The sequence below is a fragment of the Poecile atricapillus genome, chromosome Z (genome assembly GCF_030490865.1).
Source record: "Poecile atricapillus isolate bPoeAtr1 chromosome Z, bPoeAtr1.hap1, whole genome shotgun sequence".
NCBI classification, from domain to species: domain Eukaryota; kingdom Metazoa; phylum Chordata; class Aves; order Passeriformes; family Paridae; genus Poecile; species Poecile atricapillus.
Window position 1 is genome coordinate 128,464,500 of NC_081289.1, and position 18,453 is coordinate 128,482,952.

An 18,453-nucleotide genomic window follows, 5' to 3' on the forward strand; every position below is an offset into this window, starting at 1 on the left:
GCACGGCAGACGGACGGGATGGAGCGATGCGAGGTGGGGCACCGCCTCCCTCAGAGCCCCCGCCGCCGCTCCCGCCCCCCGCGCGCGCCCCCCGCGCCGCCGGGATCCTGGCACCAGCCGCCGCGTTACGGGAAGCCCCGCCCCTCACTTCAGCCCCGCCCCGCACGGTGACGTCACGGCTCCCGCAGGCCAATGGTGGCGTGGGTGGAGGAGGAGGGAAGGGCGTGCGGAGGCTGGGGCGGGGCGGGAGTGTGACCGGGCGCGGGGCCGCGCGTGCGGGACGGCGGCGCGATGGCGCGAGGCGGCTGTGCCGCTATTTAGGGGCAGCGGCCGCTCAGCGTAGGCGGCGGTGCCAGGTAAGGGCTGAGCTAGGTTGGGCGGCTTTGTGCGGGACTCCCCTCCACGTTCCCAGTGCCCCCTCCCTGAGGGGCGTCCGCCGGCGGGGGCTGTGCTGGGCTATCCTTTCCCTCTGGGCCGTGCGCCGCGGGCGGGGGCACCGGGGCGTTCATTCAGGGCTGACCGGGAGACGGGCCGGGGCGGGCGGGTGGACAGCCTTGCGCCACTCGGTTCCCGGGCCGATCGCCAGCCGTGCCCCGCGGCGGTGTCTCGTCTTGTCCAGCCTCTCCGCGTCGGCTTCGGCGGGGCTGCCCGGCGGTGACGCTCAGAGCGCAGCAAGGCCTCGCCCGGCGCCGCTCGCTGTGGGCCTGGAGGCGCCGAGCCCTTCGCGGCGCTGCTCCAGCGTGCCCCATCCGCAGCCCTGGCCCGGCGTGGCGCAGGGTCGGGCTGAAGGTTATCTGCTCTCTTCCCCAGAGCGGTGGTGGTTAGTGCTGGCCGTCTGAGTTGGCAAAGGTGTCGCGACCCTCGCGGGACTCGCGTGTTTCGGCTTTTTCGACTATCAGATAAGCGTGGCTATGCCACCGACAGGCATTTCCTTGATGAAGAGATTTGCGTTTTGTTGCCGTCGCCATAAGTAGTCTGCTGTTGTTGCCTGTAGATGGTAGAAAACTGCTGCCCTGAAAGATAGGCACACTTCGTCTTATTGCTGGTCCAAGCACTGGAGGGGATTCCCTGAGGAATTAGGGAGGAGCGGGTACAGTGGCTGTCTGCTTACTTCCCATGTGGTTCTGAGCTCCAATCAACCCTGTAGTGGGGCTCTAATGCTTTCTCTAAAAAAAAAAAAAAAATCGGCATCATTATTTTCATCTCTCAGATGATGAAACTGAGGCACAAAGGAAAGCAGTCTGCCAAGTGTGTTGGCAGGATTGAGGGGAATAATTCCCAGTCTCAGTTTTTATGCTTGTTTTAGGCTGACTAGGGGTTTGCCAGCTGGTGGCTGCTTGTTACTGCTGAGGCATTCCAAAGGCACAGTTCTACACATAGCTGTAGTTCTGCTACCAGGTAGTAGAACTGTGTGGTATTATAGTTCTGTCATTACTGATCCCCTCTCACATAGGGGTAGAGGGGGAAATCCACAACCTGAAGAGCTTGGATGTTATTGGGAGCTAATGTCTTTTTTCTTTCACCATCTTTTCTATAAAGATATAACATTTATGCTTCCTATCTGCTGTTACTTTCAGAGGCATAATTACGTAAAATACACTGTTCAAAGCATGTAACTTCTGAACAGAGATTTTTTTTTTTATCTATGTGTTGTTGTAGCACAATAAGAATGTAAGTGTTTATGATGAGAATTTGAGATTACTTCCTAGAAGTTGAGCATTCAAAGTAATTATTTGGATGTTGTTTATATGTGTGAAAATGTGGTGCTTCAAGTAAAGTCAATAGATAAATATTTTTGGCTGATGAGAAAGATAGATGCACATCTGTAAGTGAGTATATCAAATGGAGATTCTGTTCCCATGCTGCTTGTCTGGAGGATTAGCACTAGCATGATTATGTGAAATCAAATAAACTTTTTGACCATTTTTTATCAATTTTTCTTGTACTAGCAAGAACTGTCTAGATTAGAGAAGCAGCACTGATTGTGGTCAGTCTGGAAGGTTTGATTTTAAAATGAGAACACAGAATGCTAAGACATCGCTTTGTATAAATTAATCTGATTTTTAGGCTAAAACTACTTGCTCGCTGTGAAAAAAAAACTGAAGTATTTCATAGAAGTTAATTTACCATTTTAAGAAGGTACCAGAAGGAACTCAATTATTGCAAGCAAATATTTGGTACCTCTAATTAGGTATTTCAGGTACAAAAAACTGTACCTTTTTTGGTTTTCTTTTTTTCTCTGTTTATTTTTTGTTCTGAGGGCTCTACTAAAACTCCAGGGACAAGCCTCCTTCTAGAGGCAGAGGAGTAAGTAATATGGAGAAATCGCCTGTTTAGATGGTGAAAGGGACAGAAATGTCATTGCATGTAGACGTTTTGAATACAAAAATGTATTTTAGAATATTCTGTTCATATAACATTATGTAAAATTTTCAAGTGCTTCTCTTAGAGGTGTCTGGTGTTTTTTGACATAAAGACAAATATTTCCAAGAAGGAAGTAAGCTTGGAGGAAGGAAGGAAGCTTGCAAATGGAACACACTTAATTAGAAAGCAGTTAGTGTTTGAGTAATCAAAATTCCTTGAGAACAGTTACAGCTTTTAGATGGCTTTAGGTACAGTCTGGCTTGTTATAAAACCTCAAGCAGCAGCTGCTTTGTGAAGCATCCCTGGTTCTGTCTGCCTGAGCTATGTGGATTCCTAGTGACAGATTAGCTCTTGAAGCTGTAAACATAGGTCTTCATTTTTTTTGGAGGAATTTCTGGAAATGCATTTTCTTGCAACCTTTGGTCTCTTGTGATCGATGTGATGATGAGCCTTAATAGACTGAACATCTTCCTGTGGTGGTTGTGGTGTTATCTATACTTCCTGACTTCCAAGCCAGCTTTGCTGGCAAGTGCATGTTATTGTAGCTGTAGTTTCATAAACTGACATTGTGATTTGTAGGTCACTTGGACAGGAATTGCCGCTTCTCTGAAATTGAGAGATTTGTTGTATGTGTCATTTTACAATGATGTATCCCTGTGTTCATTTTGGGGCAGATCTTGTGACATATGAAATTTGATTAATTTTTAAGATTTCTTTCTTGCTCAAAATAAGTAGTGATACCTGTTTTGCATGAAAGGCTGATACTACTTCACAAATGGTTAGTCACAGGTTTGTCTTAACACTTTTGCTACTTTGTCCATATAAGGTTTTTATTTAAGGGTTGTTAATAGCTTTTCATAGACACTGCATGAAGCATCAATTTACGGATCAAGCATAAAGTGTGTCTTAGTGCATTCTTTTCAAAATGGCTGCAGGATATGAAGAATAATAGAAGTCCCATCTGATTTGGAGATTAAATGGGGTGATCTCATGGCATATGAGTTTTAGAAGTCTGTCTTTACAGAAATTATTTTAGAGTTTTTTTCCTCTTCGAGGTAATTTATTTTCTGTAAGTTAAGGACTGTCACCAGCAGCATCCTAAATTGACCGTGTTGGTTTTATTCAGTAGTATTTTCATCTATTTTGATCTTTTGCCACTAAACCATGAGAATAATCTGGCAAACTTCTAAAGTCAGTTTCTTTCTCTGACTCCCTTCACTTAGTGATCCACAATAACTGCATAGTGTAGATAAAAAGTGTTGATTTGGCTATTTGTTTTTGGTTTGTTTTTTTTTCATAAAAGAATCTGAGCTGACTAGCTGTCTCAGTGTTCATTCAGCATCATGTTCAGCTTTCATCTTAGATATATAAACACTGTACCAGTCACTTGGGTGAGCCGTGCATAGTGACTGAAAGAAACTGAGTTTTCTGTTGTCTAGACTAACAGCTTAGTCTGACTTAAAATCATTAATGATGAACAATTAGTGTTTAGCATTACTGTTGAATGATGGCACTGTCTTTTAAGTTTGATGTAGCTTATATGCAGGGTTTCTGCACTGTTTTTGCCTGAGCATTTTTACACACTCAGATAAGAAAACAGCAGTTTGCATAGGAGTATCTTCCTCATTCTGATATGCTTGTTTTGTTAGTTTTAAGTCCCACCATTCATTTTGTTTTTACATTTATTTTATGGCTTTCATATAGGCAAGATTGATGGAAGTGTCTATTTATAACTCTGGATCTTTCCCCTGGAAATAAATTTCAGTTAAGAACCAGTCTTGTAAAAAGCCAGAGACACTAATGTTTTTTCAAATAGCACACATTTGAAGGGATTGTAATATCCTCTTTGTGGGTTTGGAGGTGTTTAGCTTCAGTCTTCTTCAGACTACATTGATCAGCAGGGGGTGGGGGTAAGTAAAATACATCACAACAGCTTAAAAGCAGGTATATGCTGAATTATGGCATGGCTTTGACATTATGGTTTCAGCTGCTTGGTTCCCATAGTGTAGGTGGGCAGGCTTTCTACTTAACTTTCCTTTGCAGGTGATGGAGCATGAAGCTCTGTTCCCTTGCCTTTCAGGAGCTGACTGCGGTGGAATAGAGTAGTGCGATTTGCTCACTCAATACAATTGTTGAACTTTCCAAAGTGAAAAGTAGTAGAGAGCTACAAAGTAGTAGAAGAGAACTTCCATCTCCTATGTGTGAATGAATTTGCTTGGAACAACTGAAATGTTGTTTTTCAAGTCTGGAAAACAGTTTAATATAGAAATGGCATTTATACAAAAAGATAGTAATTTAATTTTCATTTCTGGTGAAAAAAATCATACTTTAGGACAAAATGTGTGATAATTATATATTATTGTTTACTTATTATGTTGGTTGTTGCTTTTTATTTATTTACTCTTTCAGTTGCTTTTCAGTATATTTTTAATAACCTGAGCCATACTTAATAACTGCTGGTGAGAAAATTAGTGAATAATTTTGTGGAAATATTGTTTGACTTTAATGATGCAAAAGAAAACCAGTAGCTTTGTAATGATGTAATAGTTCAGGTGACCCTGCTGTTATTCTAAGGTAGCATGAATCATGAGAGCAAATGGGAGAGAAATGAAACAAAATTTTTGAAACTTTATTTTTACATCTGTTTTATTCTTTCCCCTTCAGTGTGAAAGTTGTTTCTGCTGTTGTTTTGCAGCTTTTGTCAATTAGCTGTGAAGCAGAGCTCCTGCATCTTTCCACCCAGCTTGCAGTTGCCCTCAGGCTTCTGATGAATTTCAGATCTTCTGCAACTTAAATTATTCTGATTAAATAATTTAAATGGGTCTTTTTTGAAATAATAGATACTAAAGGCTATCCATAGTAGGGCACAATAAGGTTTGGTTAACGAACAGTATTCTGGTAAGTGTTAGCGTAAGTCAAATCATTTAAGTATGTTTTGTGTTTTAAAGTATGTTTCATGGTTTTATTTAGTTATTTAAACTAAAAGAGGATACTCTTTAGAGTTTGGTTGTATTCACCATGCAAATTTATAAAAATTTGTTAAACTAGTTAAGATTTTTTTAAAATTTAGAAATTCATGTGTGGGTAGACATCTTATTTTTGAGATAGTGGACACTTACAAAATAGGCAAGAATCAATTGATACAGTTATTTTACTGTACCCTTCTAATAAAAATCCAAATACACATTGCATTTAAAGAAGTATAGTGGTTCTTATATCCAGCCAGTTGAGAGTTTTTAAGTAGAACATAGAAAAAAATAGTAACTTTTTGGTTCTCAATGCCATATAGCTACAAATTACTTGTTATTTAGTCAAACAACAAACCAACAAACTTTAGTGACAAACAAATGCTTGTTAACATATTTGTCAAGTTTATTCAAAGCAGTGTTCCTACTATAAAGTTTCTATATTGGAAATTTTGGTGATCTTTGAGTAATGAACTCACAAGTATAGAAACAAACAAAAATACTGCTGGATGATTCTGGTACATTTTTATTTTAGTTCTAACTGAAAGATACCTGGGTTGACAAACACTATGAAGACTGCTATAAATTATTGAGATCTGTTTTCATATAGTTGTTCCTGTGAATAGAGATTTTTCTTTACACTGTTTATCTTGATTTGCAAAGAAAAAATGGATTAGTTGTGTTGATGTGTAAAGAATGAGGTTCTGGCTTGATAGTGATCTATGCTTAAATGTGTGTCTAGTTTTACTTATCTATGTGAAATGCTTTGTGTCCTTCTGTTACTATTATAAAGTAAATTACATGCAATCAAAGCAAAGTTGTGTTTACTGTCATAAGTTGCAGCTGCTTCTTCTTCTGATAATGGTAAGTGTAGCTTAATAATTTTCCTGTCTAGGGAATACTGTGGAATTTCCTTAAAACTTTAAGTGGGTTTCCTTTTATGGGGTAAAGCTCAGAATACTAGTTCCCAAAGAAGTTTGTCAGGTTAGTGGAAGATAAGACTTCAGAAACAGTGTTACTGCAAGCCATCTCATCTCAAATCTTAGTAAACCTAGAGAACATGTGTTTAGTTTCTAGGTGTAAGGATAGTAGGAAGTCTGTTTCTAGAAATCAGTTTGTGAACTAAATGCCTTATTTTACTAAGCCAATCTACCTGTTCCTGTAAAGATGCCTAAATGTAGCTAAAAATAATATAGCTCCTATGCTTAGTACATAAAGGTCACTTGGTTTTAGTAGTTTAGGACTGCTTTAAAACTGTAGGTTGAGAAAATCAGAATAGATTTACTGTCTTCAGAACAACAGCGTGGAAGCTGTGTGAATACTTTATTTTCTCCAGGGTGTCTTCTAGAAATGTCAAAACTTGAGAACAGAGTAGGCTCTGTTGCAATACAGAAATAAATATGGTGTTATAAAATGTGCTCCAGCTTTTGCAAGCTCCCTTGTAACATTTTGAAGAATTAGTTTGTGCTTGTTCTATAGCAGACAACAGTTCTTGATATGGAAGCACTGTGCTTTGTAACTCCTGAATGTATTTTAAATCTCTCTTGTGAGTGAGACACATGGTTTTGTGGTCAGTTGTTCTGAACCTTGTCTGAAGCTTTTGTATCAGTGCCCTTGAAAGTTAGGTAAGTGTGATAACCATAATCAAGTTCATAGGGGATTATCTTTTAAAATCTGAACCACAGTATTATACCCTGTATTCTAACTGAATCTCCCAGACTTACCAGTGAAGTTTGTTTTTGTATACAGTGTGAAAACCTGAAGCTGATAAATTTCTTAAACTTGCAATTAAAGCAGCTTTAAACACTCTTTTTTAAGTAAACATTGGATTTTGTTTTAGCAGTGAGGAAAATGGAAGCAATATGCCCATTCTAATGAGAGAAGATACAAATGCTACAAAGGAAAATAAATGTGTATATGTGAGAAATTATCTTAGAGCAACTACAAATCTGATTATGACATCGATCTAAAGTAAAGAGTAATAATTTAAATTCTTTCTCTTGTTACAGAAATCCTGTGCAGCATGTTTTCTAGGTGGAACTGGGTGGCCTGTGGCTTCTATCTGGTGTTGAATATTTGTTCTCCTGATGGTAAGGGTTCTGTGTCTCAAATACAGGAGAATATAGAACTAGTTACATTGGATGTTTGAAGCACCAGCTTTCTTTTTGTCATGATACTTGTTGGATGGGGTCAGAAGGCAAGGTGTGTTAGGATAAAGGCACTTAATCTTCTAACACTGGTTCACCACAACAGAGGTGCACACTTACCTCGATTTTCCTATGGTTACTTCTTAACAGAAAATACTTTTTAATCAAAATAGTAACTTCAAGTGTAATTACTTCCTCCTTCAAAAGATACAAACGCTCAGCCCTTGACTTCCTACTGTTCTCTTTTTAAGTGCCTGTGCTTGTTAGTAGAGCTTTCCTAGGTTGGCAAAATGCTTCTGTAATAGCAAAGCCTAGAGAATGCTACACTGGTTTTTGCCCTTAAATCTTCTTAGTGTCTTGGTAGTCTACCAATGTGTTTCAGTTTTGTAATTGTCACATGATGACATTATTAACTTGCTGATTAGATACATGTAGTGTTTTTAACATTGCACTAGTGATGTAGTAGCAATATTGATTAGGGAATGTTTTGTAGCTCTTAATAAATGTGAAATTTGTTTTCTTTTTAGCTTCAGGTGGACTTGTGCAGTCATGTGGTCACATCATTCCGGAGTCACCTGTACTGGCCCTTGGTTCCAATTTCACAGCATTATGCATTCTGAATGAGAGTTGTCTTGACTTTGGCAATATCTATGCCAGTCAGATTATCTGGAAGATTAAAAATAGACTGGTACCTAAAGAACAGTATCGTGAAATAAATAGAACAGTTTCCAGTGTCACATTCAATGACACTTCTACGCTAGCTACTCCTCTGACATGCAACATTTTAGCAGATGGACAGATTGAACAGAACATTTATGGAATTACCGTTACAGTAGGCTGTGAGTACCATTTTTTAACATTTTATTCTGGTCTTAAGAAAATTGTTTTTGAGAAATGGGAAAATGCAAACAATAGAATGTGTGCATATCTTGAGGCACTTATTTTTATTCCCTCAGTTCCTGGATAAGTGAGTCAAAATATTGACAAATTATGTGCCACCACAGGTGCTCAGTATGCACTGAATAAAGTTTTCGAAAAAGTAGGAAATACTCTGGAGTATTTCACTGTTGGAATAGGAAAAAAAATGGAACAACAAAAAATGGCAGATTTTAATTACAGAATAAAGATATGGATTTAACTGAAATAGAAAGCAGGAAATTAACTTTTCCTTACTTCTTGATTCTGTGTCAGAATTGGAGGTAGGTAGATTTTAGGTGACATGTTCTGGTATTATACTAACTCTTTGAAAATGTTTTCCTCTTTAATGGGCTGAGAAACATTTAGTTCATCTGTATCACTAAAGCTAACCTGAATTGCCTTAAAGATAGAACATACTATTTGTTTTACTTTACCTCTATACCTAGAAAATACTTCTAACTACTAATAAATTTCATTTATTCTAGAACGATAGCACTAGCATGGTGGAGACCAAGTGTTTTTAGACATGACTGTCTTGAGAAAGTCACATGAATAATTTAATATGCTACTTCTTAATTACTTGGTGTCCTGATAATGGGACAAGTGTTGTAGTGTCCTAAATATCGCATGATATGCCTGATGAATTATGTTGTCTCCTAGTGATTGCAAAAGTGAATCCTAGTGATTGAGACCAACTGCAGTTGCTGAATGGTCTGCATGCAAAAGGCCAGCTTGGGTTCACAATTTAAAATTACATGTTTCTGATATGACTTACAAAATGTTATCACAGGAAATTGTTTTCCGTTTCAACTTCTGAGGAATAAATATTGTTGTACCAGAAAAGATAAAATAAAAAATATTTCTGAAAGGTAAAATATATGGAAAGGTGAGAAAAGATAAATTACTCTATTATAAATGTAATGACAGTACAGATGACATTCTGCATTTTTAATTCATGTTATAAGTCTTGAGATGCATTTTTATTTAAAGCTATTGTATTTTGATACTGTCAATTAAAGAAAAACTAAATAATGAGACTAGCAACAGATTTGAGAAGAATACAGCTATTCAGGAAGAAAGCAATAAGGTTATTCTATTGAAACTAACACTCTGCTTGAAAGCAAGTAAGATTCTCTAAGTACATTATTTAGTGTTGTAAATAGTGATAATATAGGGGTAGGAGCAAATGCTTTGTATGTTATATGTTTGAGTTTAAGAGGGAAAGAAAATAGTTTTGCTGCATTCTGAAGAAGTTTCTTACGCACTACAGTGCATTGATGAAGATCCCTTTCTTGCATGGGTTTGCAACAAAAGCTTCATCCATACCTCAGCTGGGAGAGAACAGAATTATCAAATTGCCGTCAGAGCTCAGGTCACTGGCAAAGTCAACATGTGCCAATTCAGTATTGGTTTTTAATTTATTTTTCTTCTGTGTGAATTAAAATGTATTTATATGAGAAATGTTTAATACAAGGTTTTCTGTCTCAGAATGAGAAAGCTTTTTTGTTCCTTGCTAGCAGATGCTTAATCCTTACACAGCCTACTCTTTGTCAAAGGAGCTATTTAAGATTCTTGACTTCGATTGCAGGATGGTATCCAGCACTTTTTTGCCATATCCTTTAGAAAAAAATTAATTAAATGCTTCTGATGTTCACCAAAATTGCTCTAGTGGGACTTTAAAAGGATTCTTACTGGATTGAAATGTTAGATTAATTATTGCTAACTCTCTCTGTACAGTGGCCCCAGAGAAGCCCAAAAACTTAAGTTGCATTGTGCATCAGGTATCAAGATTCACATATGTTATGACTTGTACCTGGAACCCTGGAAGGCACACATTCCTAGATACTCAGTTCAGGTTGAGATACAGCTGGTAAGTAGTGCTCTATAAAATATCTAAATAATTCCGAAGACTATTTTTATGCTAAACCAACAGTCCTTGAAATTCATGATTCTTTGGAAGAGCTCTTAACATAAGTCCAGTTTTCTGAAGCATTGCTGCCTGTCTGGTAGGTGGGAGAAGGGAAGAGTTAAAGAAGTTAACATTCAAGTAATTCTAAGTCAGATTTGAAATTTTGTTGCTGAACTTGTTCTGGAGTAACAGTAATCCATATTTTTCTATTCTTCAAATACATGATTAGTGTTACTTGAGTACAATACGTCTAATAATAGGGGGCTGTACCCAAGCTTCTATGCTTTTCTGGATTGACACTTCTATCCCATTCTAAACATGCAGATGATGTTCGTGCTTATTGCAGGAGGACCAGACAACATGACTTTTAAAGTCCATTTCAATCCAAACCCATTCTGTGATTCTAAGTGGGGAAGTTACTGAAATGACTGAATTTTGTAAAGGTATTACCTATCTGCAGTTCATAGGAACTGTGTACAAACACTGTTCTGAGTTAATCCTAACATGAAAGCTTCAATGAAATATTTTTCCTGTGAAAGCAAATTAAGTTACTTTCCAAACTCTCTGGATGGTCTCTCATAGTTTAAAATGGAGTGAACAGGATTGTTGCATTACTCTAGAAACAGGAGTGATTGCCTACAGCTTTCCAGCTACGCCATTCTGCTGAAGTGTTTTGGTAACAGGTGTAGTTGAAGGGTTGTGCAGATGAAAAATGTTAATGCCTTGCAAATTTCCTGATACCCCTGGAACTATCTAGTGTTAGTGTAGAAGAAGATGGTGAATAGAAATTAGGTATTGCACCTCTAATTGTACTCTTGAAAGGTGTGTGGGTAGCACTGACTATATTTTCTAATGCATTCTAGTTACTGACCATGTTGCTTCTGATTAGTTGTATCAGTTCTTGTTCTTTTTAAGCCAGGTCAAGTTTTTATACAAATTTAATTACAGTGCTCTAGCTTGTGCTTTTGAAAATACTTGACTGGAAGTCAAGAGATTATGTTTTGGTTTCAGTTTTAAAGCAGTCATGCTTTTGTGGCTGAACAAGCCATTCCCACTTTTTCTTCCCCTCCCTTTGCTTACAAAGTTAAGGCAGAGGGGAGACATACACGATAAACTGTTTGCTCACTCGGATCTACTTCAAAATATTCTCTAAAGGAAACCAAACTTACTGCTTTGTATCTTGTTTTTTCTTTCTCTTTTATTTAGGCCAGAAGAGATGTTTCCTGATTGTATACCAAAAGATGTAAACAATTCTTGCACTGTTACTGATATTCAGTTCTTTGTTAACACGGAGATTTGGGTAGAAGCAACAAATGCACTTGGGAAGGCTGAATCTGATCCTCTTGTTGTTGATCCCATTGACATTGGTAACTATATGCCCCTTAAAGCTTTAACAATATTACTACTGCTGCTGTGCGTATTGCTTAACTGGTGTGCTCACATTTCTTCACTATGAAAGTTACCACTGCATAGATGTTGTTCACTAGAGCTTGAACTGTGCTGGGCAAAGGTAGGGGTGGTGAGCGATAGCAAGTTTGTGTTGAGCAGTCTGATTTAGAAGATAGTATAAAGTAGCTGCTGTTTCAGGTCCTGAAAGGCTTTAATAGTAGGTGCTGCAACACAGTGAGCCAGCTTCTAAAGGCATGTTAAAGAACAGCTGTGAAGTTGACTTTAACTTCTTCTCTTCTAGTTAAACCACTGTCTCCACAGAATGTATCAGTCAGCTCAGGAATACTACCTACTGTTCTGAAGCTTTCCTGGGAGAATTGGATTTCAGATGCTGTGATGACACTGAAATTCAATATTCGCTACAAGATAGTTGGTGACACAAACTGGATGGAGGTAATACCACTAATACCTCTTGCCATGATTCTGCTATAATCCAGACATCTGTCAAACTGGAACTCCCTCTGTTGCAGTTCAGAGCATTCACTTTCATTTTGTTATGGCCACTCAAGGAATTTTATCTGGCCTGTTCATGGAGATTGTGATCTAGGTATTATTTTTTGGTGCAGTCTGAGTATGGTGACCTTTCCATGTCTTTGTGGCCTTTTCTGCTGTCCTCCCTGTCACAGTGCAGTATGTTTATTTTAAGTTTAATTTGGCACATGCAGTGAATAGAACATTAATGAATTTTCATCTTTCCATCCATATGCAAATTGAGTGATCTAAATGTCTTTCAGAGCTGGGGTAAATACTGTTTCATGCTAGGATGCTTTTTAGAACTTACTCTACCTGCAGTTGGGCTACAGTAGGTTCAGGCAGGGCCACAGGCTGGGACAGAATGGCTGGAACGCTGCCCAGTGGAAAAGGACCTGGGGGTGCTGGTGGCAGCAGCTGAACATGAGCCAGGCTGTGCCCAGGGGGCCAAACAGGCCAATGGCATCCTGGCCTGGCTCAGCAGGAGTGTGGCCAGCAGAAGCAGTGACCGTGTACCTGTATTTGTCACTAGTGAAGCCACACCTTGAATTCTGGTTTTGGGCCCTTCACTCCATGAAGGACACTGAGGTGCTGAGCAGAGCATGTCCAGAGAATGGCAAGAGAGCTGTGGAAGAGTCTGGAGCACAAGTCTTATGAGGAACAGCTGAGGAAGCTGGGGTTATCTAGCCTGGAGGAAAGAGCAGTTAGAGGTGACATTGTCACTGTACAACTGGCTGAAAGGAGGTTGTAGTGAGGTCATGGTCAGTCTGCTCTCCAAAATAACAAGCATTAGGATGAGAGGAAATAGCCTCAAGCTGTGCCAGGGACAGTTTAGATTGGATATAAGAATTTCTTATGGAAAGAATTGTCAAGGATCAGCTCAGGGAAGCTGTAGAGTTACCATCTCTGGAAGTGTTTCAAAAATGTCTAGATGTGGCACTCAGGGACGTGGTTCAGGAGTGGATTTAGCAGTGATAGGTGTATGATTAGATTCAATGGTCTCTTCCAGCCTAGATGATTGTGTAATTCTGTACAATCTGGCTGCCCTGTGTACGTGCCTCAAGTGTGAGGCAGAGAAGAACAGGAAAAGAGCAAGGAATAATCCTACCTGTAATGTGGTATGATGCTGTCATCAAGAACTGTGGGGTTTTTCTTCTTTACATCAATTTGTGGACATATTTTTAATAGCCCCTCAGTCTTTTCCATAGTTTAAGCCTTCTCTCAGAGCAGCAGTACTTCAGCAGAGGCCCAAATGTATTCTGAATTCTGTGAGTTCATGGAAGGAAGACTGCTTCTGATTTTACCAAAATACTCTCTTTGGAGCAGGTGGCTTAACACAGCTCCTTGTGACTAATGTGGCTTTAGATGCAGGAACAGTTAAGGTCACCTCTACTGCTATTTTAAAAAGCACTGGCCTGCACAGTCTAGTGTGCAACTCTAGGATCTGTGCATATGTTGTCCTGGTAGGACAATAGGACAAGTTCTTCTAACTTCTCTTGCCCTTTTAATATATGCACAAAATAAATGAAATAGTAACTTTCAAATCAGCTGAACTTGCTTAGCTGTGGTAGAATTTGACTAGATAATTCTTTGCCCTCAGGATTAACCTCTTAAGTGTCCTGCATTTGTGTTTAATCTGGAGTCATTCCTTGAAGGGATTCTCACTGTAAAAAGCCCCTCGTTGCAAATGGAATAACCTCAGGAGTCAGTGTGTGTACCTACTTGTGTCCACTATCTCCTCTACCTTGCTCCCTTACACACCTACTAAGAATACATTTCTGGCCTCTCACCTAAGAGAAATGAAAGAGCTTATGGAAATAATTTATTAAAGAAACTATAAACTACTCTAAAACTATTTTCAATTTCACTCAAGAAGCGCTGTTCTGGATCAGTGGAAGCAATGAACCTGGACTTTAACTTCCAGTAAACAATAATTTTGAAATCAATAATCAAGCAGGTAACATAGCAAGGTTCTGAATTTTGAGGCAGGATACTACAGATCAGTAAGCAGCAGAATTATGTGGGAAGGAAGGAGAGAGATGCTAATTTAAAAAAATAAAAAAATTTTAAAAAATACTGTCCTGAGGTAGCTGCCTAACTGTTCTAGTGTATATATGTTCTTATACCTGGTAAAAGACACAACTCTGAGCCTTTACCAGTGTTTGAGAACTGAAGTTTTTGGAAATGAGAGGGAAGGAAAGCTTGTTTGTGTTAGGGGTGTGTGTGTGGTGGGGAGCCTTCTTTGATGACAGCTGAGGTAGCACAGAACTCAGCTCTACAGTATTTTGATCAGTGCCTTTAAAATCTTTGTCACATTTGCAGGTTCCTTCTGAAGATACAGCTTCCCCAAGAACTTCATTCAGTGTCCAGGGTCTCAGACCCTACACAGAGTATGTCTTTTCCATTCGTTGCATGAAGGAAGATGGAGTTGGCTACTGGAGTGACTGGAGTGAAGAAAAGACTGGGATTACCACTGAAGATGGTAGGTAATGTATAAAAGTAGATCACTGACTTACAAAGTGTGTGAGTGCTCAGCAGTTTGGTAATGGCCAGCTGAAATGGTGTATCCTTGCTTGAGCTGCTTGCTTGTATAAGCAGCAAAGCTGTCCTGAGTTACTTTCAGCGCTGACTTGGCCTCTGCATTCCAAGGAGCATAAGAAAAGCTCATTAAGCTAGTGTAGAGGTGCTCCCTGAAACAGCTAGAACAGCAGCAGGGGAGAAGAGCCATCTTCACAGAAAACTGTCTTCTGGAGGAAATCTAGGCTTTATGCTTGTTTTTTTTATTCTGAAGATTGTCTATAACAGAAGTTATCCTAGAAGAGATTTTCTTAGTAGGCCAACTGCCTTAGTTTATGAGCAACTTGATGTTTAGGAGGCTAGTAAAAGTCATAGGTGAAGAATTTTTTTTACTTTGAAATGGGATTTGTTGTGGAAATACCACTTTTTCATAGTACAGATGCCAAAATGTACTGTAGTATTGTAAAAAAGTACTGCATCTGTTACCCTTGTAGAATCAAGGAGTCTTACTGCGAGAAGTTTGTCTCCTTGTTGACTGTTGTGCACTTACCTTTTTTTAGGTAACTTGATATAGAGGGGTAGGAACAATGGTGGGTACAGACTGTAGCAAGGTTTGCAGGGTGCAGGTGTGCTGGGCTGGATGCAGGCTGCAACCTGTAGGTATGATAATGCCTCACTCAGCATTGTCACCTTCAGTCTTTCAAAAGAAATACGAGTCACAATGGTGGGCATCTACAAGATGGTAGCATCTTGTAGATGCCCACTGTTGTGATTCATACTTCTTTTGATGCTGTACACTTAAAGCAGAACAGGTGCCGTGCTCCTCTCTTCAGGAAATTTTCCACTTAATATGCCAAGCATTATTTTCATTGAGAAAGTAAGGAAATGCCTTTTAATATGTGGGATTTTTTTAAAGAAAGTTAGCATATAATGATAATCAAAGGATGAATTCAAACAGATTAAATAAAAATATTTCTACTGTCATGTATTGTCTGTTTCCTCAGAACCATCTAAGGGACCACCCCTCTGGAGGATCATTGATACCTCTCACTCACCAGCTTCCTGGACTGTGCATCTAATATGGAAGGTAAAGCAAATCGCAAAATTGAGCATTCTTTTGAAAACATGAGATTTTAAGTAGAAAAATCTATCCAACAGCCTTGAGAGATGGCTGAGATAGTATAGGGGGTTTTGATATGAGAAGTGACTTTAGTATTCTTATTATAATAATTAGTTATGAAAAATTAAATGTACAGATGCAAAGGCCATCATTTAATTGACACTCATTTGTGACCTAAAATACACAGACTGTACTTTCAGATCCCTCATTTGTTGTCCTTCCGTGAATTTGGAACTGCCACTTGAACAAAGCATGGCTTTACGTCATGCCTTCTGCTGTAACCTAAAAAATGGCAACACGGTCTGGACAGTGATACCCAGCTGCAAAATCCATTAAGCCTTGAGATACTGCAGAGGCCAAGGTTGTTAAAAACAGCACTGGGCATTTGTGTGCAGTAAGGCTGCTGTGTCCAACTGGATGGTTTGTCCAGCTGAGAAGGGGAATGTAATTACGGTCACTCTCCAACTCCTGCTTTCTTTTGGTCCATAAATTGTGTCATATTTGTCATATTAACAGAACCGAAGGTGTGAGATTTCTTTTATGTCATTGTGGTGTAAAGTTACATGAAATGGAGGTTTTTATCAGCAAGTTTTGCATCCTTACAGAATAGCTTTTATTAAATCATTAGGTATGATCAAAGAAAAAGAGTATTGAAACCAAAAATAGGGTTTGGAAGTGACTGCTTTATAGAAATGTGCATAGGTTATTTATGCTTTTCTTAAATGTAGGTGTTTGATCTGTGGAACTTGCCTTGCTCTCATATTTTTTGATCATTCCCTTAGGACAATAAGGGTTACGTCACATTTATTCAGTATCAGCTTAATCAAAGATGTGTTTCTGATAGGCACTGAAGCCATTTGAAGCCAATGGAGTAATCTTGCAATATGAAGTGACTGTCAGAGATAAATCATCTCTTTCCTGTCCAGTGAAGAAATACAATGTTACCAGCACCAACCATACCTTGCAGCTGCCTGAGGGAACTTATGAAGTGACTCTGATTGCCCGTAACAGTGTTGGGGCATCGCCTCCATCAGTTTTACTTATCCCAGCAAGTAATTCTAAGGGTGAGTGTCCTAGTAATGTCTCCGTCAAATAAATCTGCATGGCCCTTTTTATAAGAAATATTCAGTGTTATAAAATAGTACCTTTTACATGGACACATAATTAAAGTATTACTGAATTATCTACAGTTTCATGACTTTTGTATATACTGCCATTTGTGTACCAGGGAACATGTGAATTTGTGTACTTACAGTGTCATTTGAAGCTCTTTGTGTTGTTCTGCTAGTTTTTGATTCTTGGGGCTTCTGTGTACTATATTCCCTGTTATTTCTTTTCTTGGCATAGCAGGCATTTTTGTGTCTTTCTAAAAAAAAATAAAAATAAAAGAATCAAAGGATTGGTACATACTTATGTATACACTCTGCCATTGTTCCTCCTTCAATTTCCTGATCTCCCTCCCCCTCCTTTCTTCATTTGTCCCAGTCTCATTCTCCCACATTTTCAGTATCTTACCTGGTTGTTTTGTTATCTGATTCCACTGTTTCCCTACTGTTAATGTTCTTTTTTCTGTTCATTATTGCACTAATAGTAAGGACAAGCTGGTTTGTCCTTATTTCCAGCCTTTTCTTAGACAATCCCAACACTGCCAGGAGAGGAAGCAAAAAAAATAGGTACATGGATAGGTGCAGGTAAACACCAGGAGAGAGCCACTGGTTCTAAAACTATTAGATGAGCTAGTTAAAGGTATAATTAAAACAAAGTAATATTGCAGCCAGGAGGAAGTACTTAGTAAGGTATACATACATAGTATAAAAGCATATAATATGTATTACAGAATGAGCTGAGTTGGAAGGGACACACAAGTATCTCAAAGTCCAACTTCTGGCCCTGCTTGGAAGGACAGGTCACAGTGTGTGCCTGAGAGCATTGTCCAAATGCCTCTTGAACTCTGTCAGGCTTGGTGCTGTGACCATTTCCCTGGGGAGCCTGTTCCAGTGCTCAATCATCCCCTGGGTGAAGAACCTTTTCCTGATATGCAACCCAAACCTCCCCTGACACAACTCCAGGCCATTGCCTTGGATCCTGTCACTGGTCACTCAGAGCAGAGATCAGTGCCTGCCCCTCCTCTTCCCCTGCTAAAGAAGGTGTAACTGCAATGAGGTCTTCTCTCAGTCTCCCCCAGGCTGAACAGAGCAGGTGACCTCAGCTGTTCTCATATGGCTTCCTATCAAGGCCCTTCTCTTTGTTTTTACCCTCCTTTGGGTGCTCTCTAAGAGATTAGTAACTTCATTACATTGTGGCACCCAGAACTGCCCCCAGCACTCGAGGTGAGGCTGCCCCAGAGCAGAGCAGAGCAGGACAATCCCCTCCCTTGCCCAGCTGGTGATGCTGTCCCTGATGCTCCCAGGACACACTTGGCCCTCCTGGCTGCCAGGGCACTGCTGCCTCATGTTCAACTTGAACCCCAGAACCCCAGGGCCCTTTCCATGGCACTGCTCTCCAGCCTCTCATTCCCCAGTCTGTCTGCACAGCCAGGGCTGCCAGGGCTTCCCCATCCAGGTGCAGAACTTGGCACCAGCCCTTGTGGAA

The 18,453-nt window shown here is 39.6% G+C and overlaps 1 protein-coding gene across 1 annotated transcript in view; it reads left to right on the forward strand.

Moving 5' to 3' along the window:
• The first annotated feature begins 245 nt into the window (after positions 1-245).
• IL6ST (interleukin 6 cytokine family signal transducer) overlaps positions 246-18,453 on the forward strand; it is a 31,279-nt gene continuing 13,071 nt past the window's right edge. The window contains exons 1-9 of the mRNA XM_058864877.1: positions 246-356; positions 7,340-7,420; positions 8,005-8,316; positions 10,133-10,265; positions 11,511-11,671; positions 11,995-12,146; positions 14,547-14,706; positions 15,746-15,828; positions 16,706-16,925. Of these exons, the coding sequence (XP_058720860.1) occupies positions 7,354-7,420; positions 8,005-8,316; positions 10,133-10,265; positions 11,511-11,671; positions 11,995-12,146; positions 14,547-14,706; positions 15,746-15,828; positions 16,706-16,925 (1,288 nt within the window). The 5' untranslated portion in view covers positions 246-356; positions 7,340-7,353. The remainder of the gene's footprint in view (positions 357-7,339; positions 7,421-8,004; positions 8,317-10,132; positions 10,266-11,510; positions 11,672-11,994; positions 12,147-14,546; positions 14,707-15,745; positions 15,829-16,705; positions 16,926-18,453) is intronic.